Source organism: Panthera uncia (genome assembly GCF_023721935.1).
Source record: "Panthera uncia isolate 11264 chromosome D3 unlocalized genomic scaffold, Puncia_PCG_1.0 HiC_scaffold_8, whole genome shotgun sequence".
NCBI classification, from domain to species: domain Eukaryota; kingdom Metazoa; phylum Chordata; class Mammalia; order Carnivora; family Felidae; genus Panthera; species Panthera uncia.
The window spans coordinates 7,784,123-7,809,928 of record NW_026057586.1 but is presented as its reverse complement, the minus strand read 5'-3'; the positions used below and the strand labels follow the sequence as shown (position 1 = coordinate 7,809,928).

The following is a 25,806-nucleotide window of genomic DNA, read 5'->3' as shown; positions in this document are numbered from 1 at the left end:
TTTCTAAAAAGTCTATTTTCTTGTGAAACTGTTTCAAATAACCTTAATAAGTCCAAAGATGAATTGAGTGCTTCTCAAAATAGTATAAAAAGAAAGTACTACAATAATCAGGCTTGTGCAATCCCTATCAAAATAACACCAGCATTCTTCACAGAACTAGAACAAACAACTCTAAAATTTGTATGGAACCAGAAAAGACCCCGAATAGCCAAAGCAATCCTGAAAAAGAAAACCAAAGCCGCAGCCATCACAATTCCAGACTTCAAGCTGTATTACAAAGCTATAATCATCCAGACAGTATGGTACTGGCACCAAAACAGACCCACAGATCAATGAAACAGAACAGAGAACCCAGAAATGGACCCACAAATGTATGGCCAACTGATCTTTGACAAAGCATGAAAGAATATCCAATGGAAAAAAAGATGGTCTCTTCAGCAAATGATGCTAGGCAAACTGGACAGCAACATGCAGAAGTATGAACCTGGACACTTTCTTACACCATACACAAAAATAAACTCAAAATGGATGAAAGACCTAAACGTAAGACAGGAAGCCATCAAAATCCTCGAGGAGAAATCAGGCAACAACCTCTTTGACCTCTGCCACAGCAACTTCTTACTTGACATGTCTCCAGAGGCAACGGAAATAAAAGAAAAAATGAAATATTGGGATCTCATCAAAATTAAAAGCTTCTGCACAGCAAAGGAGATAATCAGCAAAACTGAAAGGCAACCGACAGAATGGGAGAAGATATTTGCAAATGACATATCAGATAAAGGATTAGTATCCAAATCTATAAAGAACTTACCAAACTCAACATCCAAAAAACAAATAATCCAGTGAAGAAATGGGCAAAAGGCATGAATAGACACTTCTCCAAAGAAGACATCCAGATGGGTAACAGACACATAAAAAGATGCCCAACATCACTCATCATCAGGGAAATACAAATCAAAACTACCATGAGATACCACCTCACACCTGTCAGAATGGCTAAAATTAACAATTCAGGCAACAACAGACGTTAGCGAGGATGCAAAGAGGAACCCTTATGCTCTGTTGGTGGGAATGCAAACTGGTGCAGCCACTCTGGAAAACAGTATGGAGATTCCTCAAAAAAATTAAAAATAGAACTATCCTACAACCCAGCAATTGTACTACTAGGCATTTATCCAAAGGACACAGGAATGCTTATTCGAAGGGGCACATGCACCCCAATGTTTATAGCAGCACTATCAACAATAGCCAAAGTATGGAAAGAGTCCAAATGCCAAATGTGTGTGTATATATATATATATATATATATATATATACACAATGGAATAATACTTGGTGATCAAAAAGAATGAAATCTTGGGGCACCTGGGAGGCTCAGTCAATTAAGCATTCAACTTGGGCTCAGGTATTATCTCACAGTTTGTGGTTTAGAGCCTCACGTCAGGCTCTGTGCTGTCAGCTCAGAGTCTAGAGCCTGCTTTGGATTCTGCGTCTCCCTCTCTCTGTGCCCCTCCCCGACTCATGCTCTGTCTCTATCTCTCAAAAATAAATAAACTTTAAAAAAAATTTAAATACAACAACAAAAGAATGAAACCTTGCCATTTGCAACAAAGTGGATGGCACTAAAGTGTTTATGCTAAATGAAATAAGTCAGTCAGAGAAAGACAAATATTATATGATCTCACTCATATGTGGAATTTAAGAAACAAAACAGATGGGGGTGCCTGGGTGGCTCAGTGGGTTAAGTCCAACTTAGGCTCAGGTCATGATCTTGAAGTTCATGAGTTCGAGCCCCATGTTGGAGCATAAAGACTTTCGGATTCTGTGTCGCCCTCTCTCTCTGTCCCTCCCCTGCTCATACTTTGTCTGTCTCTCTCACTCTCAGAAATAAACATTTAAAAAAAAAAAAAAGGAAGAAACAAAACAGATGAACATAGAGGAAGAAAAGCAAAGATATGATTAAAATCAGAGAGGGAGACAAACCATAAAAGATTCTTAAATACAGAGAAAAAACTGAAGAGTTGATGGAGGGAGGTGGGTGGGGGGATGGGCTAAATGGGTGATGGGCACCAAGGAGGACACTTGGGATGAGCACTGGGTGTCATATGTAGTGATGAATCACTAAATTCTATTCCTGAAATCATTATTACACTATATGTTAACTAACTTGGATTTAAATTTAAAAAGAAAAAAAAAAAAAGAATCAGGCTTGCAATTTTCACTATTCCCAGCATTTCTTCTAAGCAAAATAAAAGGCAGGGTGGTAACGTTTTAAGAAAAGAAAGGATTAAAAAACAACAGAAACTAGTCCAGAGTTTTAATTTGTTGGGCTAAAAATGTTCAAAAGGCTATGAAGTAGTTGATGGAGGGGGAGGGAGGCCAGTTTTCAGAGGATATTCATTGTCATTACGAAAAGAAGGTACAGAATTAAATCAGATCAGCAAAATATCCCAAATAGTCTCAACAAGACAGAATTCACATTGTAAACACAATTTCTGCACTATGCATCCACACACTGTAACATAAGTGGTAGATACTGTGAAGCATCTGGAGTGAGCACCCGGATGGGGCTGTCCCCCACAATGCTTCCAGCCTCATCTTCCACACTTGCCTTCCACGGCGGCCCACCACGCGCCCACCACGCGCCCGTCACCACAGCCCACCACAGGCCCCACCACCTCACCCACCCACCGTGGCACGCGCAAACCTCAGCAAGCAGAAGAGCAAGCTCATCCTGCCTTCGGAAGGGAGGCCAAAACACTCAGCATCAAGTAGAAAGCCCTCTAAGAGCAGACTCTGTAGCCGACCAGCGTCCCTCCCGTATCTTCCACCTTGAGTTTTATGCTGTCTTGCTTGCTCGCCCTCACCAGTCCTCCCCCTCACCACCAGTGAGCACTATGCCTTCCTCCCTCTCATTCCCCTCCTCTCTGACAGATAAAAGCCCTACCTTTATTTGCTGACCCAAATCTTACGATTTCAGACTCAGTTCAGTCATGATCTACAAAAAGGCTTTCCCTGAGATTCTAAGTTGGGACTGGTGTCGTGGTATCCTTGGCAATAAAACACGATTGAAAACACAGAATCCTAAAGTGACCTTGAAAAAGAATCAGCTTCCATTTTCTCATCTATAACATGTAGTATCCACCTTAGAGGGTCCTGAAGATTAAGTGGCTTCATAAACACAGAGTGCTTAAACAATGACCAGGACAGAGTAAGCGCTATCCTTAAACTATCTTTGGTGAACTATTATCCCTCTAGGCCCACCTCTGTTTTACGAGTGTCACAACAGAAGTATCTATCTCCCATAAGAGTGAAAAGAACAGCCTCTTATTCATCTTCCACCCCCAGTGCCTAGCATATAATAGGCAATCAAGAAATGTCTGGTGAACTAAAATCACGGTCTCTGGACTGGTGGCAGCAGCAGGAAGGCATATGCTAATTAGAGATTCCACTCACCCAATTATAAATTCACAGTCTGGTTCACTCACCCTTAGTGAGCCCTTACTGGGCACAAAGCCCTTCTCTCTAGCTGTGTTCACGATGCTTTCGGCCCCACTTAAACTCCAACCAGCAAGTCTTCAACAAGCCTGAACAACTGTTACCAGCAGGTCAGATGAGAATGTGGACGCAATGAGTCATAAATAAGGAGAAAAGACTGTTTTTCATGACATTGCAATGACAGGAGCCACAGAGAGGAGAAAGGCAAAACATGAACAGAAGACAGCCCCAGGAGTCTGGGGTTATATGGCATGAGGTAAAGATTCTCACTCCTTGAATGGAATTTACCATGTGAATGAAGATAAAACAGACTTGAATTCAAAGGGAAGCAAAGAAGGAATCACATTCTTTAGGTCAACCTAACCTTTATAAGTACTTAACAATACATTTTTTAGGTGGGCTTGGGTAACTTAGTCGGTTATGCATCTGACTTTGGCTCACATCATGAACTCACCGCCTGTGAGTTGAGGCCCCACCTTGGCTCAATGCTGACAGCTCAGAGCTCAGAGCCTGGGGCCTGCTTCTGATTCTGTGACTCCCTCTCTCTCTACCCCTCCCCTGCTCATGCTCTCTCTCGCTCTCGCTCTCTCTCTCAAAAATAAACATTAAAAAAAAAAACATTTTTTATCTTAACAAAATATAACAAGTTCAGTAAAAATATTTTTGTCTTTTACTTCAAGGGAAATAAAAATATTCAATGTGGGGGGTGGGCAGGTTCCTTTGACTATGCCTACAGTTATGCCTACATAACTGAGGTATGGAGTATCAGACTGCTATCAGCACTATTTGGAAAGGTCTAAAGATTTGATTAGATATCCTCAGATATTTACTTTCTGAGTTGGTAGCAACACATATATTATTTTGTTCCTTTAATGACTCAAGAAAAATACTGTTCCTACCTTCCATTTTAAACTTGATAAAAGTAGGGACATTACGAAACTCTATTGTTTGCTTCTATTAACATATACCCAAAGGAATAAGATTCTTTTCCTAGGAGGCATTTATTCTCTTAAACCAGTAAAGTAAATTAGATATAATTTTAAGCAGTACTGTTTTATTTAACATTTCTATCATACCAATTGGCACTTCTACAACAGATTTAACCTTTAAAGTAAAAATAATTCATTGAATCATAAAACATCAGCAGCCAAAAGTTAAAAGTGAATGACTAACTTTTACAGATAAATGTTCTGGCCAAGAAATTTTAAGTTAATTTAAGAAGCAACTGATAAAACATTCTTCACACTTCAAAGAAAAAAAAAATCACTTGTTGAAAACCTTCAATATGTGAAAATCTTCTAAAAGTACTACCAAATAGTATGATTACCCTAAGTACTAAAGAAAAATTAAGAACTATTATCCCTATTTTATGGGTAAAAACATTGAAGTACCTGAAACAATGTTATTAAACCTTTGTAAAATGTGTGTTTTTCTTTTCAAGAGATGTGTGTGTATTATGTGTGTGTGTGTGCTTCAAGGTCTAAGATTTCCACACATGGGTATTGGTATTAAGTAAAAACAGTATTTTGTTTGTTTTTTATGTTCTAATCCCGATTTACAAGGATCAGGTAGCCTATAACAAAGTTTAATAAAACAAAGATCTTAGTCAAAATAACATAAAGAGAAAAAAATTGGCAACTATAGGAAACAATGTATATTTTTGTGATGAATAAATTTTGCTTTAATAGAAAAGATAGAATATCAGTCCTTCAAAGAAATCAGATGATAATTTTAAAACTGAATATATAAAATGAAAAATGATTTGTGATATACTGAAATGTACCAAAGGGTATGGTTTCCAATTACATGGAGATTTCTCTGGTAGTTTACAGATTTATGAAAATAATGCTGTAATATAACGGTTTTGAGGTTCCTGTACACATGTTGATCAGTCATGCCTAATCAAAACACTTCTTTCAGGGGCGCCTGGGTGGCTCAATCAGTTAAGCATCCAACTTTGGCTCAGGTCATGATCTCACAGTTTGTGGGTTAAAGCCCCATGTTGGGCTCTGTGCTGACAGTTCAGAGCCTGGAGTCTGCTTTGGATTCTGTGTCTCCCTCTCTCTCTGCCCCTCCCCACTTGTGCTCTGTCTCCCTCTATCAAAAAGAAATAAACATTTAAAAAAAATTTTTTTTAACTTTAAAAAACATGTGCAGTTTACTATATGTCAATTATACTTCAATAAAGATGTTAAACACCCATGTAAATATACATTCACACATATATATGAATAAATACTAAGAAATGTGCAAAATCTATATGAGAAAAATACTTTTGAAAGACAAAAATGTAGACTTCAAGAAATAGATATAGCACATTTTCCCCAAGGTGTGGAGAAAATCTAACTATGATTCAAAATCCAGAACCAATTTTTCAAAAATAACCTGATAAAGACAGCTATATAAAAATAAACAAATGAGGGGTGCCTGGGTGGCTCAGCCGGTTGGGCATCTGACCTCAGCTCAAGTCATCCCGTGGTTCGTGAGTTCAAGTCCTGCTTCAGGCTCTATGCTGACATCTCAGAGCCTGAAGCCTGCTTTGGATTCTGTCTCCCTCTCTCTCTGCCCCTCCCCTGCTCATGTTCTGTCTCTGTCTCAAAAATAAATAAAACACTAAAAACAAATTTTTTTAAATAAACAAATGAATAAAGCTTTTGCACCATCAAAAGCATCATTTGCAAAGTCAAAAAAAAAAAAACAAAAACAGAAGAAAAAATATTGCAACCTGTCTTGGAAAGCCAATGTTCTTAATATATAAAGAACTCATGGAAGTCAGTTAAAAGAACAAAAGACCAATGACCCGAGAGAAAAGTGGATAAATGCTAGGAATGTTCACAGAAAAAGAAATGAAAATGACCCTCAAAGTTACAAAAAGATGCTCCACTTTACTAATAGAGAAGAACAAACTAATCCTACACTGACATTTCATGTATCAATTAGCAGAATGGCAAAAATCTGAGGTCTGACCATAAACCCTGTTGCTGAGTGTATAGGAGAAAACACTTTCTAATAAACTGCTGGAGACTGAATGCAGTGGTATAGCTGAAGAGGAGAATGCAAAAATATCTACAATTTAAAATTCATTTACTTTTTTAATTGAAGTATAGTTGACATACAATGTTACATTTAGTTTTCAGGTGTACAATACAGTGACTCTCCAACTCTGTGCCTGATGCTATGCTCACAAGTGTAGCTACCATCCATCACCATACATGCTATTACAGGATCAGGGATCGTATCCCCCGTGCTATACCTTTCATCACCATGACTTAGATATTCCATAATTAGAAGCCTGTACCCACTTTGCCCGTCCCCATATCCACTCTCTCTCCGACAACCTTTTTGATAGAGCGATCCTACTTAAAGAAATCTACCCTAGAAACACACTTGTACATGTATGAAATGACATATGCACATTTTGCATATCGCATAATTTATATAAAATGACATATGCACATTATTCATATCACATAATTTATATTAGAAATTGTGTCCATCAATAGGAGACTGGGTGAATAAACACACACTGAAACACGTGCAGCCTATGAAAAAGAATGATGAATACCTCCACATGTGGACATGGAAAACTCTCCACACCTATGATTCCGTGCACACAGGATGTATTTTTAAGTTATAAAAATAAGGTGTAGAACCATATATGACACTCTATCATTTATGTAAGAAGTGGGAAGAGCAAACTTGCTTACATTTGTAAAAACTAAAATAAAAACAGAAACAATAAACCAGAAAACAAGATGGCAGGGAAACACCTGAGTTACGTGTTGGTGAGGAGAAAACAATTCCCAAAAGTAAAAACAAATGAAAACAAATCTAACTGTACAATAAATTGGAAACAGAAAATTCTTCGAAGTGACTTCAAGGCACAATTGTTTTTCTGTATATTCTTAATGAAATTTAGTCTAAGTCAAAAAGAACCACAAAGAAATCTTGAACTTTTATCAGTTACTGACCACAGTGATACTAACATTGCTATTCTGAAACTACTTGGAATATGCTGAAGGTTAAAGCTAACAAGCAGTTATGTTGCTATTGCTAAGAACTAAGACTTTCTATGAGCAACAGTACAAGTATAAGCAAAGAAATACAAGTTTAAAATCCGAGAAATAGCAATCTGAACTTATATTTTTAAAATACATATTCCTAGTTCAATTACTAAACAAAAAAATGATATCACAGTAGCTGTAAATACCCCATTGGCCTGCTTTTGATCTTGATATACATTCCCCCATTACAAGTAACCAGAATCAAAAAACTAATTAATTTATGACAGTAATCAGATTTTCTAGAGAAATGGCCTACTCCAGAATGCACAAAATAAGCCTGAAACATACTGTATCTGAAAGCTCTCAAAGGCTAATGAGAAAATAAAACCAGCTTAGAAAGACTAAAATAAGATACTATTTATCATATCCCAAAGAAAATACTGATTCTCACCATATCTATAGCAAAGAGGCTGCTGTCATCCCAGATATCTGCTGAAATTGCTTCACCAATAAGTATCACATCCTCTGCAAGCAATTCCAGAACTCTTATTATCATTTGTCTACTCCCTAGGAATATAAATAGGAGAGAAGAAAAAAAGTTAACTTTCAAATGAACATCTAGATATCATAGTGCTCAATCCTCTCATTAGTCATGCCCCAAACTCGTTTAATTTTTTTGGTGACTTCAGAATCATTGAAGGACATGAATAGGAAAGTCAGAATCTACAATCACCATTAACACTTCTGTTCCATTCACAATACTATTTAACCACAACACATCAAGTGTGCTCATAACTAAGAAAGATATTCCAAAAGAAAGTAGCAAATCCAACTAAAAATGCCCTTAGATTAAAATGTTTCTAATTCCAAGACCTTCCGTGTTACATGTAATAGGTGACAAAGCACCAGGTGAGGTTTAGAAAATGCATTCTGGGGGCGCCTGGGTGGCGCAGTCGGTTAAGCGTCCGACTTCAGCCAGGTCACGATCTCGCGGTCCGTGAGTTCGAGCCCCGCGTCAGGCTCTGGGCTGATGGCTCGGAGCCTGGAGCCTGTTTCCGATTCTGTGTCTCCCTCTCTCTCTGCCCCTCCCCCGTTCATGCTCTGTCTCTCTCTGTCCCAAAAAAAAAAAAAAAAAAAAAAAAACGTTGAAAAAAAAAAAAAAAAAAAAAAAAAAAAGAAAATGCATTCTGTTATTCTATTTAGCACTAGAAGACTCCAGCCTTGTCAGAAGTATTACACCACACCTGAGTTGCCTGGGAAGCTGAGCTTGGACTGGACCAACTAAAGGAATAAATGTCCATGATGGTGTTTGTTGAAGAAACTTCAAAACATTCCACCTGAAATAGGTTCTCAAGCCTATACTGACTTAAAACTCTAAAAAAATTCCAAAAGAAACTGTGCTGTCACAATCTCTTTTCTCCACAGAGTATCATAGGAGTTCTACTATTCAAAATCACAAGTGAGGTGAATATTCAATCAAGACTTTCCTGCCCCATATACCAGAGGTCAATTTCCAATGAAAGAAGTAAAACAAACTACCAGATCATAAGGGTCTAGATTAATTGTTTCTTTAGAACAGCTGCAGCAAGTTCTCTTGGAAATCTCTTATGATATTGAATAATTACAAATAACGCAATAATTTATCACAAAAGGGCAAGAGGACATTTAGAAAATTTTATGTACCAAGATATAGCTTTATAATTATCAATGTGACTTTTTACAGCAAATTAAGAAAAGGTTAAATGCAAAATCATTACATCTAAAACTACTCTTCTCAGTCTACCACGCAGACAAACGTGTACACTTTATGATGCCAAAGTTCCGCTCCTCCTTCATTTCACATTACGAGTATGTGAATTACTGTGTCCTTCTAACTCCTGAATTCAGTTATTCAGTTGTAAGTTAGGGTATATGGTTTTCCACAGGATAAAAAAATGTTTAATGCTTCCCAAACACAGCCCTACATCCTGCTTCCCTCACCACCACCTTCAAGCAGGCAAAAATAAGCCACAGAGCATAAAGAACCATTCAAATGGGATAGATTTTTTATTGAGCCATTACAAAGCAAAAAAGGCAAATCTTGTTTATGTTGTATTCATATCTCAACAAGGTTATCAACTACAAAAAATGTATAGAGTTACAGAATAAAAAATCATTACTGCTCGCAATATGCTAAGGTCTTTTTTTTTTTTTTTTTTTAATTTTTTTTCAACGTTTTTTATTTATTTTTGGGACAGAGAGAGACAGAGCATGAACGGGGGAGGGGCAGAGAGAGAGGGAGACACAGAATCGGAAACAGGCTCCAGGCTCCGAGCCATCAGCCCAGAGCCTGACGCGGGGCTCGAACTCACGGACCGCGAGATCGTGACCTGGCTGAAGTCGGACGCTTAACCGACTGCGCCACCCAGGCGCCCCAGCAATATGCTAAGGTCTTAAGAGCGTGGACGTTGGGTTCAAGCCTCTGTTTTAGCTGCTTGCCTTTGGATCGGCTTCTAAACCACTCTAAACCGCAGGTTTCTCATTTGTAAAACAGAGATAAAAGTAGAAACTAGCACTTATGGAAAGATAAAATGGCTGTGAGAGGAGCACGTGCGGTGACGCACGCGAGGCCGAACGTGATGGCTGAGCGAGGCAGGAAGTCCCGCGGGAACCACCGTCAGGACCAGACTCCGTGGGACAGCAGCCACGCTGTTACCGTTCTCATCACCCTTTCCTAGAATTACAACTACGTTACAATGCATACTTCAGTACATCTTTGCAAATCTACCCAGCACATTTGAGAGAAAAAGCAACTCCAGAATGTTTGGGGGCTTTGGGGTGTGGGGTTTTTAGAAAAAGAAAGGACTACAAAGGTAAGAATCTACTTTGGGGTTTATTTCTATTTTTCACATGTTTCACGGCTTACTACGAACTGAGTGGGAAGACTGAATAACTGAGAGCAACTCAGAAAGTTTCCAAAGGGCAAAAGCCGAAGATCTTTTTGTCCTGACCTATTCATGCTCGCCCACCTTCTCTAACTGAACCCAGCCACACTGTCCTTTCAGTGCTTACGTTCAGCCATACAGAGGTGGAAGCCTGGGCAATGAAAAGCCACAGATGGAAGGGCATCCACATTTACTCAGAAGACAATAAAGGCCTTCCTAAGTTCTTAAGGATTTGTGTCCCAAAAGATACGTAAATACAAGCTCTAAAGGTCCCAACACAGAAGATGAAAGAAAGAAAACTAAGAGCCCCAGAAAACGGACAAACAAGCACCAATCATACAAAAAGAACTAACCTGTTCTTAAGAGAGGAACTGCTGATTCCAGGACAGAGACACAGAACTGGGGAAGACTGAGCTGGAGGAACTGTAGCTCCAGCACATCTTCGGTCTCCAGCTCCGGCAGGTCTATGTGCGCCATGTCCACAGGCGAAGGCACAGACACCCTGGAGTGTACGGGGGCATGACTCCCGCTTCCACTGGAAAGTCAACAAACGACAACCCTTGAATATGGAAACGGCCACAGAGAGCTGTACCGCCCACCTGCTGTCTGGCACATTAAAAGCCCCACGCTGGACACAACCATACTGCCTCACGCGACCACTGTGCTCAGATCTGTGAAACCTTGACAAATTTATGAGACTAAACTCCATAAAGATGGCTCAAATCGTAAATGAAACCAAAAACGCATTTATATATATTGCTTTTCAAAAGGGATGGTCTCAGAATTCCTGTAGTAGCAGTCAACATGAGCACTAAGAACCTGTTCATTTCTACAGAAGAGCAAGCCAATTCAGAGCAAAGTTCTTCTGTAATCGACTTATAGAGGCAAAACTGAATCATTTACATAGTTTCCTAGATTTTGTGTGATTTTCACCAAATGTTCTAAGTGAGCCAATGTTCACAACCGAAGAATGCTAGAAAATGCCAGAAAAATATGAGGAGAAATGAATGACTTCATTTAGTGCACTCAACATCGCGTAATGATTTTGAAAATGTACCAAAGAGCAGAACATCCCACCTTTCTTGACTTTCTTCATTAAAAATTCCTACCTTAGATGTAAAGTGGTGGTGTGGGGATAAAGTGCCATGGAAAGGCCTGAACCTCACAATTACCAAGGACCTCAAATTTTTGACTTTTAATGTTATCCACAATCGAAGCTGAACCACAGATACACTAATGCTGTTGAGCACGTAAAACTCCCCAAATCTATGTTTTGTCATTTGTTCAATTTCAACATCCCAAAATACGAAAATGAGGTGGGCTTCTCTCTAGTCTCAAAGGCCCCTTGAGGAAGGTGTTCACTCAGGAGCGAAAATTCAGAAGCATTAGATATAGCACAGTAGATACAGCTTAGAGAATGAGGCAGACAGGCTCTGGAAGAGTAACGAGAAAAGCCGTGCCTGACCAACACCAGCTCCTACGGAAGGGTCAGGAGCACAGGCTCTCAGATCCTACTGTCTATACCCCGGCCCTCTCACCAACTGTATGAGCTGGGGTAAGGCGCCCTGCACCTCCGAACCAGGCTTTCCTGTACAAGGATGATGATACCAATGCTATCATAGGACCGGGAGGACAACGGAAGGCCATGAAGCACGTACGGCACTCGGCGAAACACCAAGCACGCAGCCAACATCAGTCAGTGTCAGTTGGTGGCAGCAGCATCGTGAGAAAATAATGACGCCAACAGACAAGCGTTCATCTCCCTGAGCGTTTATTAGAACGACACCGAAGAGACTAACATGTTTATAAGATGCTTGTGGCATAAGAATGAGCTAACACACAAACACCACGCCAGCCCCTTTAAGCAAAGCTGATGTGTAGAAATCTGTATTTACACAAATGAGTAAAATACCATAAATTGTGCACTTTAAAGGAACTTTCCTTTACAGTCTCCAATCATTCCCTTTAATAGTAAATACTGATACACCCAAATTATGATTAGAGGGGCACCTGGGTGGCTCAGACGGTTAAATGCCCAACTCTTGGTTCCAGCTCAGGTCATGATCTTGTGGTTCACGAGTTCGAGCCCCACGTCAGGCTCCGTGCTGATGGTGTGGAACCTGCTTGGGATATTCTTTGTCTCTCCCTCTCTCTCTGCCCCTCCCCTGCTCACTCTTCTTGCTCTCAAAATAAGTAAATAAACTTTCAAAAATCTTTTAAAACTTACGGTTAGAGTCACAAATATGGGTTTAAAATATTATCAAAGAGGCACCTGGGTGGCTCAGTCAGTTAAGCGTCCGACTCTTGATTCTGGCTCAGGTCTGGATCAGACACAAGGGATTGAGCCCCACGATGGGCTCTGCTCTGAGGGTGAAGCCTGTTTTACATTCTCCCTCTCTCCTTCTCCCTCCTCCCCCTCCCTCTCCCTCTCACACACGTGCGCCCTCTCTCTCAAAATAAATAAAACATTTAAAAAAATTAAATCTTACTAAAATGTACCTATCATTTAAAATTATGCTTTTAAACTAGATCACATTTCATCTATGGCTAATAAAAACAATTAAATGGGCCAGAATCCTCATTGTTTTTCTAATGAAATAGAAAGGAAGAGAAAATATAGCTCACTATGTAGCATATGGAATCAAAGTACTATTTTGTGAACATCGTGTTTTGGCAGGGACACACACACAGACATACACACAGGGAAACATACATACATGCACATACATGCAGAGCATACGTCTGTGTACTGAGTATTGAGTTGCATGTAATATTATTTCGTACTACGGGTCATGGTCAAAACGTATGAAAACCACTGGTTTAACACAAGGCCAATACCTGTGGTAATTTTCCAAGAGAGAAGACAGAGAAAAGCGTTAATCTCCCTCTCAAAGTAAAATACACACACACAAGTTAACTGGGCTTTTTAACAGTCACCTGGAAGACACTGCGTCCCAATCCTGACCGTCTCCCCTGGGTCGCTGACCTGTGCGTCCAACCACAGAAGGCCGGGGGCTACTGCTTCCTGGAGAAGGATTCTGGGAATGATGAACAGCTCTAGCTTCATGACAATAAGACAAAGAAGAATTTTGGGAAACTGTATCTGAGAGGAAAAAAGAAAAAAATTATCCCTCAGTAGAGACAAATTATGATTATGAAGAATTTACATCATTCTTTCAAAAAACAGTAACAAATTTAAAATAGTAGAAATGCTTCTCTTGGGGTAAAAGTAAAGTATTCTTTTCTGCAAGTATTCACTTAGCATTTGCATCTAACATTAGGTGTACCTCTAACTGGCCTGATTACATGCAGCCTTCTAGCCGGAATTACTGACTTGGAACATTTGGGACCACCAAGGCAAAACAGCAGATTAGGCACATCCCTGCTCATAAGTCCACAAGAAACCCTACCTCAAACCACAAGCAAAAATTAGCTCAAAATGGATCAACAACCTAAATATGAGAGTTAAAATTATAAAGCTCTTAGCGGAAAATATAGAGGTAAATCTTCATGATCTTGGACTTGGCAACGGATCTTTAGATCTGAAACCAAAGTACAACCAAAGAAAATACAGATAAATCGGACTTCATCAAAATCAAAGGACATTATCAAGAAACTGACAACTTACAGACTGGGAAAAAATATTTGCAAATCATATATCTAAAAAGGATTTAGTAACCAGGATATATAAAGAGCTTCTAAAACAACAAAAACAAAAAAAAAAACAAAAAAAAAACAAAAAAAAAACAAAAAAACACCCAATTTAAACATGGACAAAGAGCTTTAAAAGACATTTCTCCAAAGAAGACATACAAATGGCCAATAAGCACATAAAAAGTCACTAGGAAAATCCCTAGTCATTAGTCAGGAGTCTTTACCAGAACCACAGTGAAATACCAGTTCATATCTACTAGGAGGACTAGGATTTTAAAAAGGGAAAATAACTGAGTGTTAGCAACATATAGAGAAACTGGAAGCCTCACAGGTTATGGTGGGGATATAAAATGGGGCAGCTAGTGTGGAAAACAGTTTGGTGGTTCCTCAGAGAGCTAAAGGTGAAATTAACATATGACCCAGCAATTCCACTCTTAGGTATATACCCGACAGAACTGAAAACGGGTTCAAAGAGATATGCCTATGTTCACGGACACATTATTCACAACAGCCAAAACATGAGGACAACTCCCGGGTCCAGCAACAGATAAATGTATAAACAAATGTGGTGTATACAGAAAAAGGAGTGAAATTCCGACACAGCTATAATACAGATGAACCTTGGAAGCATCATGCTAAGTGAAATAAACCTCACCCAAAAGGACAAATATTGTATGATTCCACTTGTATGAGATACCAAGAACAGACAAATTTAGAAACAGAATGTAGAGAGGTTACCAGGGGCTGCAGAGGGAAGGGGACACGGGAATAGGGCTAAATGGTCACAGATCTTCTATTTAGGGTGATGAAAAATATTTGAGAACAGAAAATGGTGATGGGTGCATAAGAGTGTGAATGTAATAATGCCAACAAAATTGCATATTTTAAAATGGCTATAATGGCTTGTGCTACATATTTTACCGTAATTTTTTAAAGGAATTAAGTAAAATAAAGGCATTTTCAGGAGGAGAAAAAAAAAGCTCTCCGAGAGCGTCTTACCGCACTTCAAAGAAAATATGAAATCCTTACCAAGATCTACAAGTCCCAATACAGTCGGCCCCTAGCTACCTCTGTTCTCACTTCATTTCCCTCTCTGCTCCCCGCTCCCCATTTACTACATTTCAGTCACATGTCTGCCTTTTTTCTGTTCCTCCAGAATATCACCTCCCAAGGCCTCCGACCTTCCAGGAATACAGTTCCTGCAGCTCTTCAAGGGGATGGTTCCTCCTCGCCCCTCAGGTCACCTCCTCTGAGGGGCCTTCCCCACCCATCTTATCCAGGTAAGCCTCACTTCCCCTGTCATTTTCAGTCACATCACCCTGCCTATTTCCTTTGAGCACTTCTGATCTGAAACAAACTTGTTTGCTTGTTTATTACCTGTCCCCAACCTTCTCAAGGATGAGCTCAGAAGGGTGGGGACCTTATCTGTTTTGCTCAGTGTTGTACCCCCTAGAGACTAGAATATCAGTCAGCATATAGTTGGTGATAAATAAAAATTTAATACATGAGTAAATCTTCAAAGATAATACTTTTATCAATATTATAACTCTTATTCTGATGAAATATGGGGTATCCACAAGCTCTCTGCTATCAGTCATTGCTAACATTCCTCAAATGTTAATGAGGAACCCTATACCTTCTGAGACCTATAATAAACCTAATGTATAGCATAAGTATTCAAGTAGCATAGGATCAGCGAAACTCTGAACAGAATTGGGATTAACTGTGAAGCATGATGACAAATCACTGTAATTTAATATTCAACTTTCAATGCATATGGCATAAGTGCACAGAATTTCTAAGCTGTAAATACTGCCGACAAAGCCGGCCGAGTGCTCTAGTTGGCCATTAGGTGGTGCTTTTTCCCTTAAAAGTCTGGCACTGCTATCATATTATAAATACTCTAACTACATCACAAGCCGCATAAAAAGTTTTCATAAAATACAAATCAGGAGCACCTGGATGGCTCAGTTGGTACAGGATGCAACTTTCTGATCTCGAGGTTGTGAGTTCAAGCCCTATGTTGGGTGGAGAGGTTACTTAAAAATAAATAAATAAACATAAAATATACCCAAAAGTTAAAAAAAATATATTTATTAAAAAAATACAAATTGTTATTTTTTTAAACCAATCTATTAATACAACAAGTAACTTCTAAAATGCCCAAGGTCCCACATAAATAGTTGAACTCAGAATTCTAACCCCTGGCTCCCAACATCAGTATATGCCTAAGAGAAAAGAAAAAAATCTTGCAAATGGTTCTTATCAAAAAAAAAAAAAAAAAAAAAAAAAAAAGGACAGGATCATGAGTGGTTCTGTCACTCACACGATTGGTTTTCAAGTGATTATCTGATTGCCTTTAGGAATGAGGAGTTTATGCTGTGAATATTTACACAGTAAGAATAATAGAAACTTCTCAGAAAAATCTGCAAATACCACCAGTGACTAATGAATAAATAAACATAAATACCTTGTTTACTAGAGAAAAAACCTGGATCACGGTGAAAGTTCAGTCTGTTTCTTAAATACACGCACAGCTGCTGCAAACAGGACACAGACTGTAAGGCCAGGCGATGCTTTCCGTCTCCTCCAAAGGCCAGTTTCAACAGAGATAAAAGGCTCTGAAATATGATGAATGAAATGAATGAAAATGATCAATGAAAGTGGGTGTGGAGTTTAAGTAAGGTTAAATGAACAATCAAAGGAAAGCAAATAACTTGTAAAATATTTGTAAGACATAAGAAACGGAAATAGGCAAAAATGACTTAGCAATGGGATAAAGCGAGACAATAAAATTTAAAAAGAGTCCGTGTTTGTTGCATCTAAAGTGTGTAGGTGGAGTACCTATTCTGGGAGAACATGAATTACTCCCCATTCAGGACGTAAGTTACGAAGTAGTTTTTAAAAATAACAGCAAGCCTTCAGCATCTCAAACAGCTAAATCATCTTGCCACATTTTGGCAGCTAACAGCTTTCCTCTCCTCTGCTGCCTTCTGACAACTGCCATTGTCACACTGTGTCTTCATACTTACCATTCAGGGGCCTCCATTCAGCCCTGTGATTATGGAGCGAGGGTGCTGAGGCATCACTAGCTGCTGCAGATAGGCCACAACCCTAGACCCCACATCCCAAGCTCTACCATATAAACCACAGAATCTATCTGAATTGCTCATTGCCCTATTTCCCCGGCATCCAGCCCTGTGCCTTACACATCCTACATATTCAAAAAACAATGGTATTCTTAGATGAAGAATGGTTACTGCTGCCCAACTTCAATTTCCAAAGTCTATTCTCCCCTTATGCAACCCATAAAAGGTAAATTCAAGGTGGTCAAACTGGACTTACTTGTGTGTGTCAAAAGAGACCACCTCTGATCAGAAGAACTACCACCACCCAAAGAAGAGCAAAAGTGGTTTCAGTAACCAAACACTTCATTTTATAAATATAATAGTGCACACTCCTTCCCAAGGACTCCTACTTTGCAAAATCTGTTTCATTGTAAAAAAGTTCTCTATTTCCAAATCTACAACAATTACAGAGGATTCGTACCTGAACAATTTTTGGCCTCTGAAGAAAAATTTCAGCAGGAAAATCTTGCATGATAACATCCTTCAATAGTTCACAGGTATTCCAGATTAAAGTGTGGTTACTACTTCTTAAAGAGCTATAAAAAGATAGCATTATTTATTTTTAAAAAGAGCTTATCTGTACCAGATTCCAAGTAACCTAGTAGCGTAATGACTCTACTAACAGTCCTTCAGGTCTCAATTGAGACTTCACTTCCCTGGGCAGCCTTCCTAGATCTACTCCGTAATCAAGAACTCTAGGATAGGTCCTTCTTCCATATGCCTATATTCGGTGCAACAGCAATTGCCTGTTGACTTTCTAACCCCCACTAGAGCCTCCTCGACAACAGGCACTACACAGTATCCACCACAGTATGCCAACAAAATCACAATGCTATAAATGAGATCAATGAAGTCAAAGGGCACAGAATGCAATGAAATTCGCTAAACGAATTAGGAAGTAACACAGAAAAAATAACAGGAAACGTAGAGTTTAATTCTAGAAATTAGACTTATTACTGCTCTTCCCCAAGCTAGTGAGTCAAGCTGGGATTCCCCTCCTACCGCAGAGGACACCCCTCACCTTCTCAGACAATATGTGACCCCCTAGGGATATAGCAGAATCCACACACCCCCCTCTCGGCCCAGCTCCAGCCCACCATCCACCACCCAAAGGGGTGTACTACAAACTGTGTCTCTTCCTGGGGGCCCAACTCAGACCCCCTGCCCCTTTTCTACGTGTACCCACCTCTTCAATATGTTATTCCAAGAGAATTTACTGATGCCTTAGGAGTGCCAGCATCAAAAAGCATTTAACAGCCTGTAGCTGCTTATGTCATCCTAATTCTAGCACATTGGTCTTTCTACTGCCCACTGAATATACTGTCCACTAAAAAAGACTGCATTTATGCTTAATTTTTCCCATTTTTATTAACCAAGGGCATAAGCTTTGGCCAATCAATCTGGTCAATAAGAGATGACTCATATGTCACCAAGAAGTATACATGACTCCAATCACGAAAAAAACAAACAAAAAAAACAACTAGATGTGTAGCCTAATAACAGCAAATAGGAATTTTCTAAATTGCTCTTTGAAACAGTGAAAATCATTCATATACTCCCAGTACTGCCTGTCACAGACACTTAGTATCTTTTTTCCTGGTGAAAATGTATGATAATAACAACCAGATGTAATGGCTATCAATGAACCAAAATGCCTGACACATGCCAGGCACCGTACCTTTCATTAGAGCAGAGAACATGTCTATCTGTTGTAGTCAGGGGGAGCCAGGGAAATGTAGAAAACTTCAAACACTTCACAGTCTGATTTACTGTTAATGGAACAGCAAAATTTAAGGGATCAAAGACAAGTTAATAGACTCCCAATGTTAAGAGCAAGGCTTTACCCTTAAAACAAGTCTTCAAAGTTACACCTTACAGTAACCTAAAATATACTAAACAAGGTCAGCTGCAAATTTGTTCCCTAACAGGATAAATGACAGAGCTGTTTTCATATTTTACACAAAACCCATACATTATTGTTATTAGAAGAGCATTAAATACAAACCAATACTGAATGACATTTAGAACTTGAATTACATTTTCTATTGTGCCCTGTGGCTAACCAAAACACAGAGCTTAAATTTAACATGAAAGGAACTGGCATTTGGAGGCCTTTAATTGTAGAACTTAAAAATGAAATAGACATAATCATATAGTACATTTAAAAATTAGGCATGTTCAAATATCCTTCATGGTGTTAGATGTTTAAGCCTCTTTGAAGACGACTTAAAAACCATAAGGTTGAAGATCAAATATCAGCACTCAAACCAGATTAAAAGAAATCTGAGAAACCAACACAATTTTAAACTAACCCATTCCAATTATGTTTTAAACAAATCTTATATTGTACAAATTAAGGTGGCAAAGCTGAGAAACAGTATGCAGTATCTACAGAAACCCTTCCAAGTGGCAAACAGTCTTTCCGCCAAATGCTCTGAAAAGAGCACGGAATCACTGAATTTAGATAACAGTATTATTAAATTCCCAAATATAGCACAGTTGCTTCTTTCAAAAGTGCCAACACACAAGCAGGGTTTACTTTTTCACAGAAAAGTAAGAGGGGGGTGGAGGGAAGGACAGACCTCTACTGCACACAAAAAATGGGTCCAAAATAAGCCCCTATCATTAACCCACAAACTGCAACTCACATAGCATTTTACCATCTCAATGGTCCCTAACATTTTTAGCAGCTGCACTCGAGGTCCCACCTTCTCAGCCCTGGACACACTCTCTCCCTTCAGATGTCTCTCCCCGTCACTCAGTGAAGCCTCTAAATCACAAACACAAAGAAACTACCATCTCAAAACCAAAGCTCCCTCACAAGCCTAACAAAACTTTCACAGAAAGAAAAGGTAAAGTATTTTTACAGCTCAACAAGTTTTCAGTTCTTTCTTATGCTGTTATTCAACCAGAGTTTCTATGAAAGGCTTTTAATAACAGACGGCTTCCAAACTGAGTTAAATGAAATACTTGACACGAACAGATACACCCTTGGACACAATGTTTTCTTTTCAACTATCCAGGCAATAAAATGTCAGGTACATGCTCACTTAATTATTCCCTAACTGCATCAACTGGAACAAAGGTTTCATCCTTTCCAAGCCTCAGTGCCTTCATCATTAAAATGGGGATATTAACAATATCAATTTCACCGGGACAAAGAGGCTGAAGATTCATTCGTTCACTCAAAGAATATATACTGAGCACCTACTATGCTTTTGGCATAGTTTTGCACACTGGGGATGAGCAATGTTCAAAGCTATCATTACGCTTATAACAAGGAAGACAAAGAAGAGGTAAATGAGTATGTGATTTCAGACGATCTTTGTTAGAAAACTAAACATAGCTAGAAAGTGATCACTTGGGTCCTCAGGAAGGCCTCTCTGAGAAGGCGACACGTGAGCAGAGACCCAGCCAGACATCTAAAGACCTGGATGAGATTCCAGGGAGAGAGAGACTGTAAATCAGAGCTCTTCTTCTATCAGCTGGTCGCTGGGATAAAGACAAATGAAGAAACCAAAATGATCCTGAGTCTCTGGCTTGAGTAACCGGATGAACGGTACCACTTGGTGAGCTGGAGAATAAACAGGACGCATACACAGCGCGCGGCACAGTTCCCAACAAAGAATTTGTGTTCAGTAAGCACTGAGTATTTCTGCCACCATCACCACCCACCTAAATACAGCTGCTCAAATGCAGTTAGAATAATGTAAAATTTCACCACTTAGACACTACATCCTAATTTGAGGAAACTGAAACATTCAAGCTTGACCACACCATTAGGAAAAGTACATTAATTTCTGATTTACCAGGTCAACAGGATCTATCCCTCTACATATACACACCCATTGGTCGTGGAGACACTTCCGTCTGCTGGAAATTACTTTTGTCTTGAGGAAAATATCCTATTAAGATTTCAGGTTGTTGTGGCAATTCTGATAAAAAAAATATATATTACTGTATTATTGATTCCTTATTTGCTAAAAGCGAAACTTACTCTTTTCAAATATTAGTGTTTTCTCTTAAGTTTTTTAATCATTTTAAAAACTGGAAAAATAACAGGGTTTTTTTTCCTCTGAATAGTCTTCCTCTAGAGGAAAAAAATGTAAATGTTGAGTCAGTTTTGAATTGAGGGGAGGGTGTTCCCCTCTTTTGTGGTTCAGCAAATACTACTACTTGTTAGATGAAAACATGCACAATGTACATAAAGAATCTGTTACAAAGTATTTATTCAAGGGCTCATCTCTGCTTCTTAGTCCATCCCCCTCCTCTCTATTCCTCTAATTATGTAGTTCCTGACCACTTCAACTTTCATTAATATCTTTAAAGAAAAAGTTGTCAAAAATAAAGGAGTCAAGCACTCATTCAACATCTTTGACGATCAATCCTCTGTCACATGTGATTGAACATGCAGCAATACAGTTGTAATGAGAATGGGAATAATGAAAAGACTAAAACTAATTTTGTAATTGTGCTTGAAGTTTTCATGCCAGTATTTCCTAATCTTAATACAGATAACAAAAAATTAGCTCTAGACCATACATCTGATCTCCCCTGCGGGGAACTAGGTTGAAAATACATGGTTTAAGATTCTACTTTATTGGTTTTGGCTTAGGCAGAAATTTTCACTGTTAAAAATCGCAACCACACAAGAACCCAGTAAACGGAGGCTCCTATTATTTTCTCGTTTTAACAGCAGCACCGACGATCTCAGCAGTAGCGACACAGCACAGATACAGAGAAAAATATGATCTAACAGATTAAGCAAGCAAAAACACATTTTTAAATACTTTTACTACTCAATCACATAAATCTCAGGAGCATTTTCTTTTTTCCTTCAAATCAATTTAACTGCTTTCCAGGTACAAGGCACTCTACTGGGAATTAAATCACAAGAGCAACCAACAATTCTGTGCTTAGTACATGCCAGGCCCTATCCGAGCACTTTACAGCACTGTCTCATTTAATCCCCGTGACAATTCGATACGGTATTCTTTCTTATTGTCCCAATTTTTGGATGAGGAAACTAAAACCTAGAGGGATTAAGTACTATAGCCAAGGTCACAAAACTACTGGAAGAAGTGGGACTTACATTCATGTCTGTCTGACTCTAATTTTAACAGTGTACTATGTATAGCTCATTTTAACTGGAGACCCCATAACAAAACCATGAGCTAGGACAGATACCATCGTACCCCTATGTGAGGAACACAGTCCAAGAATGCAAGTATAAAACATTCAGAATAATGTCTGGCACATGGTCATGAGGGCTCAGCGAAAACGTTGTTATTGTTGAAGAAATAATCTGTCAGTCCCACAAAAAAAAAAAAAATCACTGGCAAGTTTTAGGCCCCTTGACCAAAATAAGCAATAAATACAAATGCACTCTCCTCTGAATAACAGCAGAGGAGGGGAAAGGTCAAACTCATGTAAATTAATGCAATAAAAATAAGTTGAGGAGGGAAGGGTTGGTTTTTTTTTAACCTAAGATCCCTTTCCTTAGAATTAACCACAAGAACCAATATATTTCTATTTTAGCAGAATGCATCCAGATTGATTCCAAAGAGTTACCAGTTTGTTTGGTTTGGTACAATGCAGAGTATAGGGCAGGATCATCTGAAGGAAGAATAAAAAGTCCGTCCAGAATGCCATCAATTTCACCCTGTAGATTCGGCTCCACATTAGAACGAAGTTTAGATAAGAATTCAACTGCACCAAGGTCAACCAGATGCTTGACTGCTGGGGGATACTGAAATAAGAAGAATCACGTATGTCAACACTTCTACACTTTATCGGACAGCAACTAAACCAGGAAATTATTTTTAGTATGCTAGATGTTCCTTTTGCAAAAAATAAACCTTGCATTGATGTACCCAAAAGTAAAGAACTTCCATGAGTAGGACACAGATTTCTAGAGACATACGTAAACCATGCGATGACACTTACGAAAGAAAAGCCCAGACACTGATCACTAGAAATGCACACTACCAACTCCTACTTTTATTTATTAAATGGATTACCTCTCTCAACTGACTCCCACCCCACCCTCTCCTACCTCCAACCGTCAAAAGATGCCAAAGTAATAATCTCCTATGACTGCACCCTGACTTACAGTTTCAAAAGGTTAGACTTGCCCTTTGACATCTGACCCTGACAACTGCTCTCAAGACAGGCTGAGGGGCGCCTGGGTGGTTCAGTCAGTTAAGTGTCCGACTTCGGCCTTCGGCTCAAGTCATGATCTCATGGTCTGTGAGTTTGAGCCCCAGTCGGGCTCTGTGCTGACAGCTCACAGCCTGGAGCCTGCTTCGCATTCTGTGTCTCCCTCTCTGTCTGCCCCTCCCCAACCTGCGCTGTCCCTCTGTCTCAAAAATAAGTAAACACTAAAAAAAATTTAATAAAAAATAGTTTTCAAAAAAAGACAGGCTGAGGAACATAAAATCTGAAAATCAGATATGGAAAACGCAATTTCAGATACTTGAGGTATTCATTAACCGTGGTAACATTAACTTTAAACATATTCTCTTCCAGACACATGTAATCTTTAACATGTAAATGACAGAACACAAGGAAACCAGAATAACAAATGGCGACTTCCAAAGATGATTCCAAAATTCAGAACACACCAGAACCCAGAAGTTCTATTATTCCGGAGCACAACAGATACAATGTGAGACTCAACATTACACATAAAAGGAAGCTGAGCGTGATACACCCAGACGACCATCTCTGGTTGTTCCAAAAATAAAAAATAAAAATAAAAAAATGCTACAAATTAAGCAACATTCACTCGTCTGATTTTATTTCAAAATGATCCTACCTTAACCAATCTGCTCAACAGGCTGAGAACCTCTTCTTTCATTGGAACAGACGGGAAATTGAACCATTCCAGCAAACGTTGAAAAAGCAGCCTCTCCTGAACTAGATCTTCACAGCAGAGTAAGTTGTGCTCAACCTTGCAGAGGATATTCTTGAGAGCTCGTTCCCTGATCTCGGCCAGCTGATGACCTGTCAAAGGACAGCACAAAGCTATTTCCCAGCTCCGAAGAGACGCCCCCCCCCCCGGAATTCACCCCAAAACTTAGTTGATGCTGGGGGCGGGGGCAGGGCCAAGAAGAAAATAAACCAGTTTTGTTTTTGTTTTGTTTTGTTTTGAACAGGCGGGCCTCGGGTGCCCTCGGGACGCGAATCGCTGGGTTCACTCAGTCCGTGATGGATCCCCGGGGGCTGCCCTGGCGAGGCCAGGACGAAAGGGAGCCGTCTCGGGGTGGCCCGGCCTCCAAAACGTCACACAACCAGCCTTAGCAAGTGGCCACGACAGGACGGCGACGCGGGCGAGGGGCAACTCAGACTGTTACCGAGTTTCCTGATGAGCCCAGTCAAGACCATCTCGTCCCGCTCAATCAGCCGCCGCCGGAGAATCAAACTGCCGCGCCACGACGTCCGTGTACAATTAGTGTCCCCATGGAAACCCGGCCGGTCGGGCTGCGGGTTCCGCAAGGCCGGAGACAACCACGGCACAAATAGGAAGCATCCAGGGAGCTGCTGCTGGGCCCCGCGCCTCCACAGAAGCGCGGCTCCTAGACAGCAGTCTCTGTCATAAGAACCGGAAAGAATGAGGAGACAAGCAGGGAGTAGAACCCGCCTTGGCCGCCGTGCACGTCGGGAGTTGTGGTCTTCGCCCCTTTGTGCTCCCCTCCCGGAATTCCGGACCCGCCGCTGCACCCACCCGCCGAGGGTTCCGGCGTCCCAGCGCGGGCTCCGGCGCGGGAGGCACGGGTCTGGCAAAGCCCAACCAGGCCCTGCAAACTAGCCCTGGCTCTGCCAACCTGAATTCTTGGCTCCCGGAGCCTTACAATTTACAATACAGAGTTTGGATTCCGCACGTCCACCAACGCCCACCCCCCCCGCCCCCGCCGTTGGTAACTAAATTAACTTATCCTCTTTAACTGTAAAATGTACCTGCAAAGGCAAGCAGTGTCCTTGGACACCTAAGTTCTGTATCAACACCTAAGGAGGGACAGGGAGGACATAACTGAACAGAAGAGGGAAAAAAGAGGAAAGAAAAAAAAAAAAAAATAGGGAGGGGGCGGGGTAAGGGTGTGAATTAATACTTGAATGTCACCAAAGTTGGCATGGCACTGTGATTGGTCTGAACAAATAGGAAAAGAAAAAAGAAAAAAAAAAAAACTTCTAAGCAATGGTAAGAGCAGCAACAAGATTAAATTTGTAAAGAGATTTGCATTTTAGAGAACATTTCTCTCACCAATGTTTTCAATTTCCCTAGGAGAGGGATGTCAAGGTACATATACCCATTTCTATTTTGCGAAAAAATGAACTTAAATTCATAGGAGTTCTTCATCCACAGTCACATCAGCTACTTAAGTGGCAGATTGAGAGCCTGACCTAAATTTTCCTTGTGACATTCTTAGGACCTTGCTGCCCCTGCAAGGTGTGTAGGTAGGTTAGAGAGTGGTGATGTTAGACCCGGATCTGGAAGAATAAGTAGGAATTTGTCTGCCAGGCAAAGAAATGGGGTAAGGGAATTCCTGCCAGAGAAAACAGTTCAAGCAAAGGCAAGGATTCAGAATGAGTCCGTCA

General features: G+C 39.9%; 1 protein-coding gene across 5 annotated transcripts in view; it reads right to left on the bottom strand.

The window, feature by feature from the left end:
* Positions 1-24,794, bottom strand: part of RTTN (rotatin) — a 162,721-nt gene extending 137,927 nt beyond the window's left edge. For 2 of the 5 annotated variants that reach the window (XM_049619629.1, XM_049619628.1), the window contains exons 1-10: positions 24,564-24,794; positions 24,026-24,213; positions 22,780-22,957; positions 21,054-21,143; positions 18,887-18,977; positions 17,630-17,744; positions 16,551-16,701; positions 13,364-13,529; positions 10,780-10,961; positions 7,954-8,069 (exon numbers count right to left, since the gene is read on the bottom strand). In XM_049619629.1, the coding sequence (XP_049475586.1) occupies positions 7,954-8,069; positions 10,780-10,961; positions 13,364-13,529; positions 16,551-16,701; positions 17,630-17,744; positions 18,887-18,977; positions 21,054-21,143; positions 22,780-22,957; positions 24,026-24,213; positions 24,564-24,594 (1,308 nt within the window). In that variant the 5' untranslated portion in view covers positions 24,595-24,794. Of the gene's footprint in view, positions 1-7,953; positions 8,070-10,779; positions 10,962-13,363; positions 13,530-16,550; positions 16,702-17,629; positions 17,745-18,886; positions 18,978-21,053; positions 21,144-22,779; positions 22,958-24,025; positions 24,214-24,563 lie in introns of those variants that run through there. The other 3 variants (XM_049619631.1, XM_049619632.1, XM_049619633.1) reach the window with 3 other exon arrangements.
* Between the last annotated feature and the right edge of the window lie 1,012 nt (positions 24,795-25,806).